Source organism: Mustela putorius, unplaced genomic scaffold (genome assembly GCF_011764305.1).
Source record: "Mustela putorius furo isolate JIRA1106 unplaced genomic scaffold, ASM1176430v1.1 tig00003972_pilon_pilon_pilon, whole genome shotgun sequence".
Taxonomy (NCBI): domain Eukaryota; kingdom Metazoa; phylum Chordata; class Mammalia; order Carnivora; family Mustelidae; genus Mustela; species Mustela putorius.
This window is the reverse complement of record NW_025422115.1, coordinates 16,232,301-16,249,487: the sequence shown is the minus strand read 5'-3', so window position 1 is coordinate 16,249,487 and position 17,187 is coordinate 16,232,301. Positions and strand designations below refer to the sequence as shown.

At 53.7% G+C, this 17,187-nt stretch overlaps 1 protein-coding gene across 4 annotated transcripts in view; it reads right to left on the bottom strand.

Annotated features, from left to right (window-relative positions):
- The window catches only part of PSTPIP1 (proline-serine-threonine phosphatase interacting protein 1), a 59,182-nt gene that overhangs the window by 22,475 nt on the left and 19,520 nt on the right, over positions 1 to 17,187 (bottom strand). For 2 of the 4 annotated variants that reach the window (XM_045070498.1, XM_013059410.2), the window contains exons 2-3: positions 4,117 to 4,217; positions 3,666 to 3,815 (exon numbers count right to left, since the gene is read on the bottom strand). In XM_045070498.1, coding sequence (XP_044926433.1) covers positions 3,666 to 3,815; positions 4,117 to 4,151 — 185 coding nt within the window. In that variant the 5' untranslated portion in view covers positions 4,152 to 4,217. The remainder of the gene's footprint in view (positions 1 to 3,665; positions 3,816 to 4,116; positions 4,218 to 17,187) is intronic. The other 2 variants (XM_045070499.1, XM_013059411.2) reach the window with 1 other exon arrangement.

Below are 17,187 nucleotides of genomic sequence, written 5' to 3'. Positions count from 1 at the left end.
TCAAAAGAGAGATCATGAAAAAAAAAAAAAAAATCCCTTCTGACAGGAAAACCACAGCATTTTAGGCTGTGACAAGAGCAGGTGAGGCGGGGATTCAAACCCACATGGCTGGAGGAGGTATCCTGACTTGTGGCAACAACCCCGGGGCTCACGGGAAGTAGGCCCCAGGACTGCCAGCCTTGATTTCCTTTCATTTCCAGAACCCCTGCCCTGTGGCACCTCAGGACCCTACCTGGGGCAAGGGGAGCAAGACAGGATGGGTAGGACTGCGCAGGGTAGAAATGAGAGCAGCCGCCAGAGCAAAGGCCTGGAGGCTGGAAGGGAGGGTCAAGGTGAATTTTCTGAGCCGACTATGCAGCTTAAACTGTATGGATAAGCCCGTCACCCGCGAAATGAGGTCTTCAAAGTGCACTGAAAGGGCTTGTGAGGCTCCCTCAGTGCGGGTCTTCTCGGGGCATTCTCTGTTCCACAGCCCAGCGGGGGCGTTAGCTAAGGCAACAGGCAGAGGAGGAGGAGGCGGTGGCTACTGTCAGAAATGGTGTGAAACAGAGCGTGACCTCCTGTCAGCATACAGGACTGCGCCTCCAGGCCCTAGCGAGCTTTCTGGCCTGAGGTCAGAGGATCGTGAAGAAATGCTGTCCCTTCAGGCAGCAGAAGAGGCCAGGGAGGCTGGCCCTCTCTGCCTCTCTGCTCTCACTGGGCTTCTCCTGAGGTCACTTAACTCCTCAGCTTGCATCTCCCCATTTGCTCCTGTCTAGCCTGTGCACCCCCAGTCCTCTACTTGACCCCCAAGGAACTAAGGGAAAGCATCCCATGGGACCTAGAAAGGGGGGTGGCCATGGCAAGGCTGGTTGCTGCACCCCACCGGGTGATGAGCCCTATTCCCAGAGGCCAACCCCAACACACCTCCCAGTCTCCAGGACAATGAGGAAGTGACCCATGTTGTCCCGTGAGTCACACAAGGCTGAGTGTTTGGGAGGACTTCCTGGAGGAGGTGGAGCAGAAGGCCCTAGATGCAAGTGTTTTAAGGCAAATGATCGGGTAGGTTCCCCACAGTGTGCTGGAGAGAGTCTAGCTTTGGGATAGTGGGGCCATTTATTTTATGTTATTTTTAGATTTTTGAATCCACCTAACTCAGCAGGGCATGGCACGCACATCATTTAGGTGCTCCATAAACGCTTGCTGACTAAATGAATGGATGCTGGATGCTTGGCCCACCCTTAAAAAAAGGAAGGACTGCACGGTCTCACTAGTCTTAGTACATGCCACGTGGCTCAATAGCAACACTTACTGAGCACCTAGTATGTGCAGACAGCCCACTTGGGAGCTGCATAGGACATGACCCTAAGGCAGGCAGCAGGTGAACCGGGTGGGGACGGTTCAACCCCTGCCCCTCTTGCCCACTGGCTTTGAATGTTCCCCAACTTTGCCCACCTCCAGCAAGTCCTCCGGCAGGAAAGTGTCTCCCCTTCCTCTCCGCCTCTCCCAGGAGGTGCCCTCCCCAGGCCACCCTGCTCAGACCACCACAGCCTGATGGCAGAGTCGGGGCCATGGTTGTTCTCACCCACCATTCCATCTGTTGTGGAAACCTGCGTGCTGGGCTGTGGAGCCCCCATGCTGGGTCAGCTGTGCCATGAGACCTGGTACTCCCAACCTGGGCTCCAGCCCCTCCTTGGTAAGCAGAAGGCAGGCCCTGTCTCTACTCCTTGCTCTGGTCTGGGGCTCTACCACTGATGCTCCCACTTGGACCAAGGCTGCCCTTCCAGTGATGCTGGCCTCTGGCTTTTTGGGCCAGGGAGGGGTTGGGCCTTAAAGGAAATGGCTAGGTTGCCTGGTCAGGCTACTCGGCCCTAAACCAAGTAGGGCGAGCCCAGTTTGTCTGACATACACGGGTGCCTATAAGACTGGCAAGAAGCCACTGTTGATTGAGCACTGCCCTGACCCGGTTCTCTCTGTTTGACACGGTGATTCCAGGACACCTCCCAAGGGCAACTCCGCTTTCACAGCCCAGCACAGGACTCAGAGGGGCAGTGACCACCCCATGGTCACACCACACAGGAGGGCAGTAGATCTTGCCCCACTTGGCCTCTTATAGCCATGCAGGGGACCGTGACTGCCCAGACTGTTGTCCCCCACTTCCTAGTCCTGCAGTGGGGCAAGATGCTGTGTCCCTCCCTCCCTTTCCCACCATCCACCAGGATCTCCTTCCATTTTGTTCTCTCTGTCAATTGCTTCTCCTTCCCTATTTAAGTGCCCAGTGACTCACAGGCTTCTGAGTGTGAGTGTGCCTCACACGGCTCACCTCCAGCCTATCACAGTCCTGCCCGGAGCACCCTGTCCCCCCACCCCCAGTGGGTCTCCTCTCTTTCTGGGAAGGTTCTCCTTTTCCATCTGGCTTGGGTGGCTAGGAGGTGGGCGGGGACGCCTCCTGGGTCATACTCTCTCAATCCCTCTTCCCCAGAAAAGGCGAAGAAGGTTTTATCAGACTTCCATTCATTCCTTACCAGGTCATGAGCCCTCCTTGAACCCAGTCTGCGTCCAGCCCCAGCCCTGCCCTGTTTCTCTGCACAAAGTGGGCAGAGGAGAACCCAACGCAACCTGCCCCCAGTCACACAGTTCGCAAAGGCCAAGTGGGGACAGGCGCTCATGCATTCTTACTTCTGGGGCTGTGTTCATGCTTTCTGGGCCCATGCACAGACCTTTGGGCATTAAGTGTTAATCTTCCCTGGCCCACACTACTTCTAAAACTTCCTCTAGCTCTTCCCATAGCTTCTCTGGCTCCTGTTTGGAAGCAGGAACCAGCCAGGGTCCCCTGTGTCTTTAGAAGACCCGAGAGTGTTGTGTATTCAGGGCGCTCAAATGAGGGAACTTGGTGCCAGGTTTTGGAACCACTTTCCTTGTGCAGAGCCAGATGCTGACTAGCTTGACCTCTGGGGGAGCAGCGGCAGGCTCTGCAGGTGGGGGCTCCTGGACAGAAGGTCCTGACCCAGGGGGAGAGTTCACACCTTCCCAAGGGCTGCCTTGGGAAGAAAGTTCTTCAGCTGCCCTCCAATCCTCACGCTCTCCCAGTCTGCACACAGGGACCCAGGCCTCGGGGCTGGAGAAGAACCTTGTTTCACAGCATCATCAACCACCCCCCTTGCCTCCCCTCCAAGCCAGACCTGAGCTGAGCCTCTGGACCTCATGAGTCCTTTGAGGAAGGTTACGTTATTCTTCTGCCCTCTGTCAAGGAAATGGAAGCAGGGAGAGTGTCAGGCAGCAGCCTGACCCAGCCAATGATCACACAGCTGGCAGGTAAGGACATGTCCTGCCGCTGTCCCTGCTCACACCTCTCTCCTTGACGCTCGGCCTAAGCCAAGGCAGCACGGGGCACGGGCGACCAGGGGAGGGCCTGTCACCTGGCTCTCAGGACTTGGGTGGAGGCTACCCAGATGCTGAAGGCTGTGCCACAAGCACCAGAGGACAGATGGCCTCTGTCCCCTGCCCACAGCCTTCTTGGCATTCAGACAGCTGGGTTTACCCCACACAAAACCTGACCTCACCCAGAATCCCCCGCCCCCGAGGGAGTTGTTCTCCAGGCATCTCTGCCCTGGAGCCATCCAGACCCTTCCTGGGCCGCCTCACTCCAACCCATCCCAGGGAGCCCAGGGGACGGGACCTCTTACTTGATCTCTGTCTGGCCACCTGCCTTCCGGGCGATCTGCACCAGCTCCTTGCCATAGCGCTCCTCGGCTTGGGCCCTGCAGGAACAAAGCGCCGGCTCCGTGTCCCCCTTGCTTCTGGCCTCAGCGACCCCTGTACATCTGTGCTGGAAACTGAGGGTCCACCCAGTCGGCTTCTGCGGGCCCTGCAGGCTCCTCCTTGAGAACGTTAAGTCCCAGCCCTTCTTTGAAATAAATGTTAGCCAAATACCTGCGCATTTGGGGGGGTGTCAGATTCTTGGCCAACCGAGGGGAGTCCCAGGCTGGGAAAGGCAGGAAAGCCACACTCCCAGGGATTGGGGGGGTGGGGGGTGGGGAATGTTTTCCTGACGGAAGCTTGGCTGGGAGGGGGAGGCTGCTGCTTCCACAGCCCCCGCCGCGCCCCCTGCAGGCCCCCACCTGGTGTCTGGCTCACCTCTGCCTCAGCAGCTCCTCCACGTCCTTGCACATCTTCCTGCCATCCAGCAGCCTCTGCAGCAGCACCTCGTAGCCTGTGTGGGCTGTGAAGTCCCTGCACTGGAACACGGAACAGAGGGGCGCCTGAGGGCGGGCGGGGCAACGACCCTACTGTCGCCTCCAGGGAACGTCTCCCTGCAGCGACCCGGGCCTGACCTACCAGCCGCCTCCCCCACGCCCCCGCTCAAGGGCCGGGGCTCGGCTTCGCGCAGGCGCACAGCAGGGCCCTGTCCGTGGACGCACGGGGTGTTGAGCCCACCCGCGATTAGAGCTCCCAATCCAGGACCGCAGCAAGTCCAACACGAGATGGCCGTGGAAGGGCCCCCTCCAGGGCCCGGGGATGACAGCCTTGCAGGGTGTCCCGCACGGCTTGCTGCTGTCACATTCCCCATAACCCTATCATCTCCCTGGTCCAAGGGAGCAAACCAAGGCACAGGTGGGAGAGGCTGCCGACAGGGACGCCGCTGCCTTGAACTCAAGCTGTCTGGCTCGATCCACGCTCTCCACCTCAACACCACATGGCTTCTGCAGCATCAGCACCAGATGTTTCTTGATGGTCAACTGTGTGCCATTTGCACGCCAGACTCTGTGTGTGGACTCAGGGAATCCTCTCGAACCCGCAGGGTGAGGTGGGCATGGAGAGCGACCTCCGCCGCCAGAAGGCGTGCACACCCTAACACACACCTAGAATCCCTGGCACATGCTAGCACCCTAGGGCCAGCCATCAAGCAAGACCGTGGGGAAAGGGGCATCTTGAAGAATTCTCCTGGCCACAGCTGGCCCTCCGACCAGGCACTTGCGCAGACCAGGCACTTGCGCAGACTATCCTGGTGCTCCCAACCGGTCAGATTCTCCTTTCTCAGCCCTGGAATGGATTTTGAGCTGCTGCTTCTGGAAGCTGGGGAAGGGAGGTCATACTTCCAGGGTCTCCTAGGACATCCCCCCCGGGTCTGAGGAGTGGGTCTTAGGGCCAGGCTGCACACAAGGCTGGCTGGCAGGGGAGGGAGATCCAGAAAGCGGTGAAACATTAAGCTGAGAGCTGGGTCTTCCCGCATCTGTGACCTGAGCCTGGCTCCAGCGTCCATGCTTGAGGAAGGACCCCTACCCCCACTCCTAACCCCCTGGATGCTAGGCCAAGCAACTGTAAATTGAGACAAGCCCTGAGATTCAGCTCCTAGTCTGTCTTCTTTTCCATCTGCATGGACCACCCCACCCAGAGCCTCGGAGACTAGAGAAACAGTCTGCTTTCCTGAACATACGTATCATAACTCCATCTCAGACACAGTGAATCAGTGGGATCACAACCCTGGGGGAGGCAAGTCTAGCCCACCTTAGAGTCAAGAGCTGATGGTGCATCTTTCCCTGCCCTGTGCCTCTCCTCGAATGCTCTGTGTGGGTATGTAGGGAGAGGCAGGAGAGAAGTCTAAAGCCAGGAGAACTTCCCACAGGAAGAGTCATTCAAGCCAGTTTCTAGGAGAGAAGGTGTTGTTCTTCGAGGTATAAGTAGAATCAGACATGGTAGGAAGTTCAGGGATTGCACAAATTGCCAGCTCTCCCTCAGCAAATTCAAAACAGTGAAATTTCCAGGCCTATAGGATATATAGGACTCCAAGTTTATGCCCTCCTCCATAAGCATTCCTGGAAAGTCCTGAGGCCCAGGCTGCCTACTGGGTATCAAGCAGTGCTCATGGGCCCTGCTGGCTATTCAGGGCCCCAACAGAAAGAAATCATCCCCAGGACCCCTGCCAGACTGTCCTGGGTCAGGCGTCAGCCCCCACATTTGGGCTGGTGTGGTTGGGCCAGGCTTTCATTTCTCTGGCTTTTCTGAGTGGCCATTTGCCCACTAACTAGCCAGCAGACCAGGGCTTTCTGCCTCTTGGCCCCTGCCCTCCCTCCAAAGCCAGCTGTCAGAAGGTCGTGACAGCTGGGGAAGGGGAGGAATCTGGAGCCTCGGCCTCCTGTCCTCTCCCCAGCAGGGAGGCACCCTGAGCTGGACACCAGTGCTTTCAGGGCCCAGTTCCACAGACCACCAAACTAGGAAGCATCTTGTCCAGTGCCCCTCAGTCCTCAGGGAGGCTGAGGCCCTGAGAAGGGAAGAACCGACTTTAGGAAGCCCAGGCAGAGGCAGGAAAAGCGTGTGGACTTGCAGGGGACCTGTTGCTGCTCCACGAAGCCTGGGAGAGCCAGAAGTAGCCACCCGGCCCCTCTTCCTCCCCCTGTCCCCCACCCTGCAGCAGGACGCTCTGCTCTACCCTTCCAAGGACCCTGGTCCCAGCTCTACAGGGGTGCCTTCCATCTTTATGGAGCTGCTCAGAGTGAAAAGACAAGCAAAACCAAACCTACATTGGCCATTCCGTAGGAGGCAGAAAGCTGGATCCCCAGGAGCTCAGGTCCCCCAAGTGCCGCAGGCTCCAAAAGGGTGTTCAGCCTTTGCTCAGAGCAACAGTGGCGTCAGCAGCCTCTGTGGCCAAGTGAGCCATGGTCACAAGCGATGAGACTGTTCTGAGGAAGTGCCTCGTTCCGTGGGGGCTGCTCCCTCCCAGCACTACACCCCTCCCCCAGCCTGCACCCTCCTCCTCACCCCTACCCCACCACCTCCTCCAGGGAATGAGGCTGCTCAAGCTGCTGTTGAGGAAATGAATGAACCAATCATTCAATTAAATAATCAATCAGTTCTGTAAGTTCATAATCCAGGCCCCACCACACATCACCCCTGCCGGAGCCCCCTGGCCTTCCTCCCCAGCAACCCACCCAGCTCCACCCTCTAAGTGCCAAGGGCTCGCTGCAAGTCTCTCTCCTTCACTGGCTCACAGGTTCACAGTGCAGAAGCTGCCAGGCAGGGCCTCGCTCCTCCTCCTTCTACCCACAGCCTCTGTTGCCCGAAACCCACCCATGGCCTTGATCTTAGTGAAATTATGGGGTCTAGGAGCCACACACTAGAAACATCACAGCGGTTTTCTTTTTTCTTTTTTTTAAGATTTTATTTATTTATTTGTCAGAGAGAGAGCACGAGCACAACCCAGGGGTGGGGCAGAGAGAGAGGGAAAAGCCAACTCCCAGCTCTCTGGGGAGCCCAACGCAGAGCTCGATCCCAGGACCCTGAGATCATGACCTGAGCTGAAGGCAGATGCTTAACCGACTGAGCCACCCCATCATAGCGTTTTGCTTATTGAAAATGCCTCTCACTCACGGAGGTAAGGACAGTGACAAGGAGACCCACGGAGGGGAAGTGACGGCCCAAGATCTCTCAAGGGGTAAAGGTCAGAATCTGGGCTGTGAACCCAGGCCCACCTCTCCCCCAGGCCACATACCTACGTCAGTCATTCACAAGATAACCAGCACTGTTTTTCATTTTGAAAAGTCAAAAAATCATTTTGAAAGATCACTTTTGAAAATGATGACTCAAATTCTTTCCAGCTTAAATCAAAGCTGTATTTTGGGCTATCGTTCCATTCCCATGGATTCCCAGAGACAGGGTCTGAGCCCAGGCCGGGTCAGGGGAGCTCTTCCCTGGAGAGGGGCCGTGCTGGCTCCACAGATGAGCACACCGGGAAGCAGTGAACAGCCAGAATCCGGGCCTGGCCTGGTGACACCCCAGGGCAGTTCACCCCAGGGAGGGTGCCAGGTGTTGAGAAGCCACAGTCCCCTCCTTTAGAAGGCTTGCTCAAGCCAGGTGTGGGAGCCTAGGCCATCACACTGTGTGGCCATGCTGGGGCTCCCTTCCCCCCAGCAAAGCCAAATCAGAACAGCAGGAAGTCTCCCGAGGCTCTAGAAGGAAGTGCTCAGGGGAGACCTGAGCAGGTGGAAGCCTATTCCTACCTCAGCCTTCAGGCAGTGTGGCCCAGGTGCCCCTTGCTGTCCAGGGAAGCGCAGCGGCTTCCTTCTCCAGGCAGTTCTACCTGTCAGCCATTGCCCTGGTCCTGCCATGGCCCCACTGGGTAGATAGAAAGACAGTCTTTGCACTTACCACGACTTCCCCCTTTTCTTACCCATATCACCCTTTGGTGGCTGCAGGGGCTAGACCACAAAGACCAGGGCCTGAGGAATTTGGTGGGATTTGGTTTCCTCATTTAGGAAGTGGGGACAGAGGTCAACCTCTCCCCTCTGCCCTGACAACCTGTTCCTCTAGGGAACAGCCCCCTCAGGGCAGACCGAGGCTGCTGAGTCAGGGAGGTGCCTGAGAAAACTGTCTGAGAAACAGTCCAGACTCTGGCAGACTAGCTTTGGGTTCACATCTCGGGTCATTCTCCCTCTGGCAGGAAAGGGGGCCCAACAGTTCCCAGCACCTGAGGTGTTCTGAGAAGTCATGAAATGATGTGCACAGCTCAGAACGGTGAACAGAGAGCACAGCATGTCGGGTACAAGGCTGAGGATTATTACCCCCATTTTACAGGTGAGGAAGATGGAAAGCAGGGAGGTCACCTAATGTGCCTTGGGGACAGGCGGGATTTGAAGCCAGCTCTCCCAGGCCAAGATCTTAGCTCTTCACCTCCCAGTCTCACGCCTCTCTGCAACTCCCCAAGCTCAGTGGCTGCTGGGCAAGTGGTGTTCTCCAGGCGCTGCCCTGTCCCTGCCTGCCTGTCACCACCAGGCAGAGGTGTGAAAGGGGTTGGCGCATCTAGGAACTGGCCAATGTTCTTCCTGGGGCCCAAGTGAAGGGCTGTGGAAGGGAACTGGGAAGAGCAGCTTTGGGACTTTCCATGTTCGTGAGAACTACCTGACAGGGAGGGAGGAGCCGCCACAGGGGGCCTCGTGGAGCCAACTGCTGGGTGCACTTCGAGGGGTCAGAGGTGGACAGCTGCAGGGAGCAGAGTAGGTCATCCTTGGGGGGACAGGCTCACCAAACAACCAGGAGAGAAAGGGCTACCCCGGGGGGCCTCTGCCACCTGCTGCACCACCACCAGCTCCCAGAGCTCCAGGGAAATAAGACTTTTAACCCCTTTAGAGTCACAGACCTCAGAGCCCACCCTGTCTGAGGAGACACCGTAAGCAGTGGTTATGGAGAGAACATGGCAAGTGAAGAAACGGGCCCGTCCGTTCCCCATTGTCCCCACTGTAGGCTTCCCATGTGGAGTCTGGAGACCGGGAGTGTTCAACTGAACAAGAGAGTGAAACTCTGACATTAAGGTTGAACTGGAGTGAGTTATACAGAGACTAGAAAAGGACTAGAAAAACTCTAACACATGCCCAGGCATGGGGAAGGGAGAACCAACAGCAGCTTTAGAAGGTGAAAGAGAGAAAAATTAAGTTGCTGGCTTGTCCCCTACCAGGCTCAAAAACCATTTTGTAAAATGTTAACCATTTCTTGTTGAAAATCTTTCTAATGTCTGACATGCTATTGGGTTGATGGGCTCTTCATTCTTTTTTAATTTTTAAAATTTTTTAATTTTTTAAAAAAGATATTATGTGTTTATTTGACAGAGAGAGACACAGTGAGAGAGGGAACACAGGCAGGGGCAGTGGGAGAGGAAGAAGCAGGCTTCCCGCCCAGCAGGGAGCATGATGCAGGGCTTGATCCCACACCCTGGTGACCTGAACTGAAGGCAGTTGCTTAAAGACTGAGCCACTTAAGTTCCCCCATTCTTTTTTTAGACTTAAAAAAAAAAAAAAATCACCTTTTATCCGTGGGAGAGGAGACAGGAGACTAGACTCACTCTTCTCATCCCAGATGCCCCAGAAGGCTGGGACAGCTGTCGGAGCAGGCATTTGGGGCGGCACAGTCCCAGTGTCACAGAATTGACCTCTGCGGCCAGCATGCCTCCTGAGTTTGCTTACTGGCAACTATTTACTGGTGCTTGTCTTCTGTGGACTGAGAAGACAACTGGAGGTAGTGAGCACTGAGCTCTCCAGGAGGCAGCTCCCTGAAGGCGAGAAGTGGGTCTGTTTCTCTACTGGTTCCCAGAGCCCAGCATCTGCAGCACAAATACATTGGACCAAACAAATGTCTGAGGGAAGCCCTCGAGAGGATGTGGCTTTATGACTACTGGCTCAGGAGAAGTCCTATGGGGAGGACCAGATCATTGGCTTGCACTGCAATGACTCATTACCCAACACCTTTACATAAGCCAGACAGACTCATGCCCTCTACTTTTTAAACTATTGTTCTCTTCATTGTACAGACAAGGAAACTGAGGCTCAGGTTGGGTCAGTCCATGAGTAGCAGCAGGGCCCTTTCCACTGCCCTACAGCTACACCTCACAGTGGGGATCATCTCCACTATTCGTAGTTGGCAAATTGAGGAAGGCAAAGGACCAAAAACCCAGGTATGGCTTGGATGGTTGGGTGGAGAGATGGATGGCCAGAGACTTCAGTAAGCAAGCTACTTGTTTCCCTAGAGTATCCAGGGGAGGTTGGGTGAAGAGAGGGTCCCAAACCCAGGCACTCAAGAAATCACTGAGGCCTGTAGGCCTTTGTGGGGCCATCAGGAGCATAGGGAGAGTCTGTGGCTGGGGTCCCTGCCGGGACTCTTGTGAGTAGAGGGAGGGAGGCCATCTCCAGATCGGCACAAGGAAGAGCTTCCCAAGAGCCCAGCTGGTCCCAGATATGGTTGCACAGGGCCAGTTGCTGAGCAGGTGGAGAGCACCCCCCCTCCACAGGTTAAGGATTCCACAGGGAGGGTGAGCTGGGTCAAAGTGTCCTTGACCCAAGGATAGGAGGGGTTCATGCATAAGCCAATAACTGTGGGGTGATTTACAGCTTTTCTAAGATGGCCCAGGGTAGGTGCCAGAGGGACAGCCATGAAGGCAAAGACGGACTTTTATTTTTAAAGAAAAAAAGCACACTGAATGCAGTTCGATGAGTGACCCTGGGTTCAGCTGCGCTGACAGGAGCTGGAGATTAGAAATGAGTTTCCAGAGGATTCCAGCTTTCCACTGAGCCCCAGCCTCCCTGGGGCCTTCAGGGCCCCTGACCCAAGCAGCCAAACAACAGAGCAGCCCTGCTGGCTGGGGCCCCTCCCCACATGGCCAGGGGTCACCCCGTGCCTTCCAGGGGCCCGTCAAGGCCCTGCGAACTTTCAGATCCTCCCAGGAATTCCCACCTCACCAGGTGTGGGGTGAACACCAGAAGAGGGCCTCCTGTGTATGGGCCAGTAAGGGGAAGGGGCGCTTAGCTCAGTGAAACTGACGTTGGGTGCTGGAGGAAAACAAGGATGAGAGGGTTTATGCAACTAGTCCAGGCCCGGTCAGCACTTGCGTGGGCAGGCCTAACTTTCCACCAGAATCCAGCTGGTCTGAAAGTTGTGTGCTTTTAAATAAGCCTCCTCAGGGGCGCCTGGGTGGCTCAGTGGGTTAAGCCGTTGCCTTCGGCTCGGGTCATGATCTCAGGGTCCTGGGATCGAGTCCCGCGTTGGGCTCTCTGCTCGGCAGGGAGCCTGGTTCCCTCTCTCTCTCTCTCTCTCTCTCTGCCTGCCTCTCCATCGACTTGTGATCTCTGTCTGTCAAATAAATAAATAAAATCTTTAAAAAATAAATAAATAAATAAATAAATAAACCTCCTCAGATTAGCAGGAAGGGAAGATCTCCTGCAATCGCACTCCCCTCCCCCCAAGTCGGTGAGGCCCTGCCCACTTCCCCTTCCCTCTCTCAAGTCTTAAAGGCCCAGCTCACCACCCCCCAACTTTTTCTTCCTGCTTTATGAAACCAAAACGTGCAGAAAAAGTAGAACAGGGGAGGGACCGGGAGTGAACACCAGTCCAGGCAGGGTTACGCAGATGGGAATGAGCCCCTGGGGTTCAGGAGATGGGAGGTCAGTCTCCCAGAGCTCTGACTGGTCCTAGTGAGACTTGAGCAGCTGTCTGAAGAGGGAGCCTGAAGCCAGCTGGAGGAGAGACTCAGGAGCACGTGTGGGGGCTTCCCAGGAAGGAAGGGGATCCAGGGTTCCCTTTCAGGCTTCAAGTTCAGAGGAAGGGAGCTGGGTGGGATGCAGGACTTAGAGGCCAGTGCTCTAAATATTTTGTAACATCGAATCCTCAGAAACCCCTGGAAGGTCAGGACGGTGCCATAATTATCACCCCACCTTATGGAGGAGCATGTGAGGCTCAGCAAGGTGAATGACGTGCTCAGGTCACACGGTTCCTCTATCGCCCCTACCACACTGATTTGGCAGCGGGGCTCCCTTGATCTAGCACTCGGTGGAGTAGGAAGCAGATCTGAGTGGGCAAGGGTGGGTCAGAGAAGCAGTGGGACGCAGAGGATGGTTGACGGAGGAAAGGAGCCATACCAGACCCTGAGCCCCGGAGGGGATGGACCCCTTCAGCAAGGACAGGCACTGTCCAGCCCCCGCCCATGGCGGGCCACACGGGGCTCCTTGCCACACAGGCTTCAGCTTGTGGTGAGCAGCCAGAAACCAGAGGCTGGCCCTAAAGGCCCACCTACTTTCCCTGCACAACCTGTTCTCCAAGTGTCACCCCTCCCACACTGCCTACCCCTCCCAGGGGAGGCCCCATGGAACCCCACCACAGGAGGAAGTCCAGGCAGCAGGACGTGGCAAGAGTTCAGGCATTGGATTCTAGTCCCGGACAGTTTCATACACACAGTCAGTGTGACCTTGGGCAAGTTACTTAACCTCCTGAGCACAGAGTCCCTCCTCCGTAAAATGAATGTGAACCTACCGCCCACCTCTGGGCTGGAATACATGGAAGAGTCCAACAGCGGGCCTCTAACACTGAATGTGTTCCTGGAAAACGGTGCCCACAGTGATAAGGACATATTAGGTCAAAGAAAGGAAATCAAAAATGGGAGCTAGGTTTGAATCTGGGCTGGAACACTTGTTTGGACTGGTGGCTTCTAATTTCTCGGACTCAATTTTTTTTTAATTTGTAAAATGGGAAGAACAATTGGCCCATGGGCTCTTGCAGGGGTGACAAGGGGTGTCTTTGTGGCTGTGAATGCTCCTCTCTGGGGCGTGAGACTTGCTCAGGAGACAGAGATGGAGGCCTGGAGTGGCAGAGATGGTCCATGGCCACAACCACACCCTTTCCCGAAGGCAGGGACACACCCCTGCAGCCTCTGCAGAAAGCCCTTTGGCCTCTGCCGGCCTTGGCAGGTTCTAGGTCTCAGCAATGACCCTGGGCTCTGGTTGCAAAGCTCTCTAAGCCTGTGTACAAGCTGGGCCTCTGCTCCTGAACGGGGTCTGCACATGAAGCTCCTTGCCCCGATGAGGCCTTTAATGGACATATTGCCAAGTCTCTATCTTCTAACCACAAACCTCAGTTTAATACAGACAAGAGGCCAGAGGTTCAAAGAGAAGAGGGACTCATCAGGGCCACTCTGTGAATGCAGTAGACTTAAAGCAGGGCATTGGGTTCTAAAGGCAGCGTGACAGAAAAAGATGGTGCCCTCCAAGGAAGGGTTCTGTGTTGGAGACTGGGAAATCACTTTACAGTGCCCAATACAGCCATGTGTGCCTCTGGTGTAGAGCCATGCTACAGGAAAATTCATCTCTAAATAGAGCAAGATGCTCCCCCAGACCCTGAAGTGCTGGCCTACTTGAGGGACCCCTGGGCAAGCTGAGACCATATATGGTTTAACTTTCCCTATAGGCCACTGGGAAGTCTGGGGCCAGAAGTTTCAATTTTCAAAGGCTCCTCAGGTCCAGGCAGACCAAGACCAAGGCAAGGGCAGACATCAGTTCCCTGCAGGACGTTCCCACAATCCACCGAGGAACTCGGCGACCCGGCCGGTGTTCCTTAAGAGTGAGAGCCAGTGGGATCTCAAGGAAGCCCAGGAAGCCAGAAGGTATGGCAACTACAGAGAGGATCCCGCCATCTGGTGCTGGTGCCCGTAAGGACTATCACTCTGACATGGAAGCGGGTAGAAATTGACCCTGGGATTAAAGGAACAAATGTGGCCAATACCAGAACAGGAAAACCAGACTCTCTAAGGAGGGGGTTTCTCCAATGTGCCAGGCTGGGAGAGTTACGGAAGGTTTGTCAGAGACTGGTGGCCAGTCCAGGCTGGGCAGCCACAGGAAGGCTCAAACCTCAGCTTCCTCACATATAAAATGGGAACAATAAAAACACTTCCACAGGGGTGCCTGGATGGCTCAGTGGCTTAAGCCTCTGCCTTTAGCTCAGGTCACGATCTCTGGGTCCTGCTTTCCCCTCTCTCTCTGCCTGCCTCTCTGCCTATTTGTGACCTCTCTCTCTGTCAAATAAATAAATAAAACATTAAAAAAAAAACTAACCACTTCCATTCAAGACCTCAAATAGCCAATGATGTTGAAAAAGAACAAAGTTGGAAGACACACTTCTTGATTTCAAAACTTACTACAGTACTTTAAGTTACAATACTTTAAATAGTGTGTTACTGTCATAAAGAGAAACCAATGGAAGAGAATAGAGAGCCCAGAAATAAACACGTATATGACTTTCAACAAAGATGTCAAGATCATTCAATGGGGAAAGGTCAGTCTTTTTGACAAACAGTGCTGGGAAACTGGATATCCACATGTAAAGGAATGAAGGTGGACCCATTCCTTACACTAAACACAAAAATTAACTAAAAGTGGATTAATGATCTAAATGTAAGAGCTTTAGCTCTTTTAAGCGTAAAACTCTGAAAAGAGAACATAGGGGAAAAGCCTTAAGACATTGACTTTGGTAATGATTTCTTGGATTTGACACCAAATAGCATAGTTAACAAAAGCATAGTTAGCAGAAGAAAGAATAGATAAATTAGATTTTGTCAAAATGAAAAACTGTTATGCATCAAAAGATACTATCAAGAGAATAACAAGACAACCCACAGACTGAGAGAAAATATTTGCAAACCATATATATGATAAGGGATTCATATCCATAATATATAAAGAAACACAACAAACACAAATAATTCAAAAGTAGACAAAGGACCTGAATAGATGTTTATCTAAAGAAGATAGATGGCTAATAAGTACATGAAAAGATGCCCAACATCATTAGTCATTAGGGCAATACGAAAAAAAACCACAGTGAGACATCACTTTACGCCCAGAGTCTGCTGTAATTAAAACACATGGGGGTTGGGGCGCCTGGAGGGCTCAGAGGATTAATCTCCTGCCTTCTGCTCAGGTCATGATCCCAGGGTCCTGGGATCAAGCCCCACATCGGGCTCTGCTTGGCGGGGAGCCTGCTTCTCCCTCTCTCTGCCTGCTTCTCTGTCTACTTGTGATCTCTGTCAAACAAATAATTAAAAAAAAAAACCCACACAAGGGCACGTACACACACACACACACACACACAGGTATTGGTGAAGATGTGGAGAAATCAGAACTCTCATGCCTTGTTGATGGGAATGGAAATAGAACACAGCTGGGGAACACAGGTTGAAATTACTGAATTGGTTAAACATAGGATTACTGTATGACAGCAATTCCACTTGAGGCTAAAGCCCCAATGACCTAAAAGTAGGGATTCAAATGGATATTGTACACTCATGTTAACAGCAGCATTACTCACAATACTCAAAAGGAGGAAACAGCCCCAGAATCCATCCACAGATGAATGGGTAAACAAAATGGGATCTTAAGGAGAATGGAATCTTGTCTAGCCACAAAAAGAATGAAATTCAATTCTGATGTCTGTTGAAACATGGATGAACCTGCTCTTTTTAAAGATGTTATTTATTTATTTGAGAGAGAGAGAGAGAGAGAGAGAGAGAAGGTGGGGGGGGAGGGGTAGAGGGTAAGGGAGAAGCAGACTTCCCACTAAGCAGGGACCCCAATGTGGGACTCAATCCCAGGGCTCTGGGATCATGACCTGAGCTGAAGGTAGCCAGTTAAAGGGTTAACAGACTGAACCACCCAAGCACCCCGAAACATGCATGAACCTTAAAGACATGCTGAGTGACAGAAGCCAGACACAAAAGGATGAACACTCTATGATGCCACTTCTGCGAGGTTCCTGCCGTAGGCAGATTCCTGGCAAGCAGAACAGAAATAGGAGATGGGGGAAGGAAGGTGAGGAGTTATTGTTCCATGGGTACAGTTTCTGCTTTGGATGAGGAAAAGTTCTAGAAATAGTAGTGATGGTTGTGCAACAGTGTGAATGTAATGGATGTCACTGAATCGCAGGTTTAAAAACGGTTAAAGTGGTAAGTTTTTTTTTTTTTTTAAAGATTTTTTATTCATCCATTTGACAGAGAGAGATCACAAGTAGGCAGAAAGGCAGGCAGAGAGAGAGGAAGGAGGAAGCAGGCTTCCTGCTGAGCAGAGAGCCCGATGCAGGACTCGATCCCAGGACCCTGAGATCATGACCCGAGCCGAAGGCAGCGGCCCAACCCACTGAGCCACCCAGGTGCCCCCAAAGTGGTAAGTTTTATATTACATTTATTTACCACAATTTTTAAAAACGTAATGGTAGAAGATTATAAGGCTAAAAAAACTAACACCAAGCTCTAGCCTCGACTCATTCACAAGTGAGTCAGACAAGGTCACATCAGTGATACTAGCCAGATGTGTGCTCCGTGTCCGCGGTGACACTGCACAAAGCTTCACCACGATGGTGGGCACTGATGCTTCTCAACCCTGGCCGCACAGGGGAAACACTCAAGAACTCCAGAAAATACTGTTGCCCAGCCTCCCACCCTGAGATTCAGATCTAACTGGACTTGGGTGTGACCAGGGCACTGGGACCTTGGAGAATACGGTCCTACGAGATTTGGCTCCCTGTTACATTTCCAATCTTAACTCCAAGTACTCCCCATCACGGTTCCTTGGTCCCAGCCACACAGGCCCCCTTGTCCCTTGAACACATCAGGTAGCCCTCACCCCATCGTCCCTCCCCAGGAGGGCTCAGCTTCCGTTTTCCCCTTTTCTGCTGCCGGGAAGCCCTGAGCCCCATCTTGCCACCCCTTCGCTGTGCTGGCTATAATTTCTGGAGTGCCAGCTGGTGCTTCCTATTGCCCAATAGTGGATGCTGCAAACACCAGCGGGACGGGCTGCCACTCACCCACCCTCTCACCCAAAGCTCAGGGCACCAGATCTTTGCAAACCACACGCCTCCCACTAACTCCTAAGGGCACTCTGAGCCAGGCCTCAGAGGGAGCAGCCA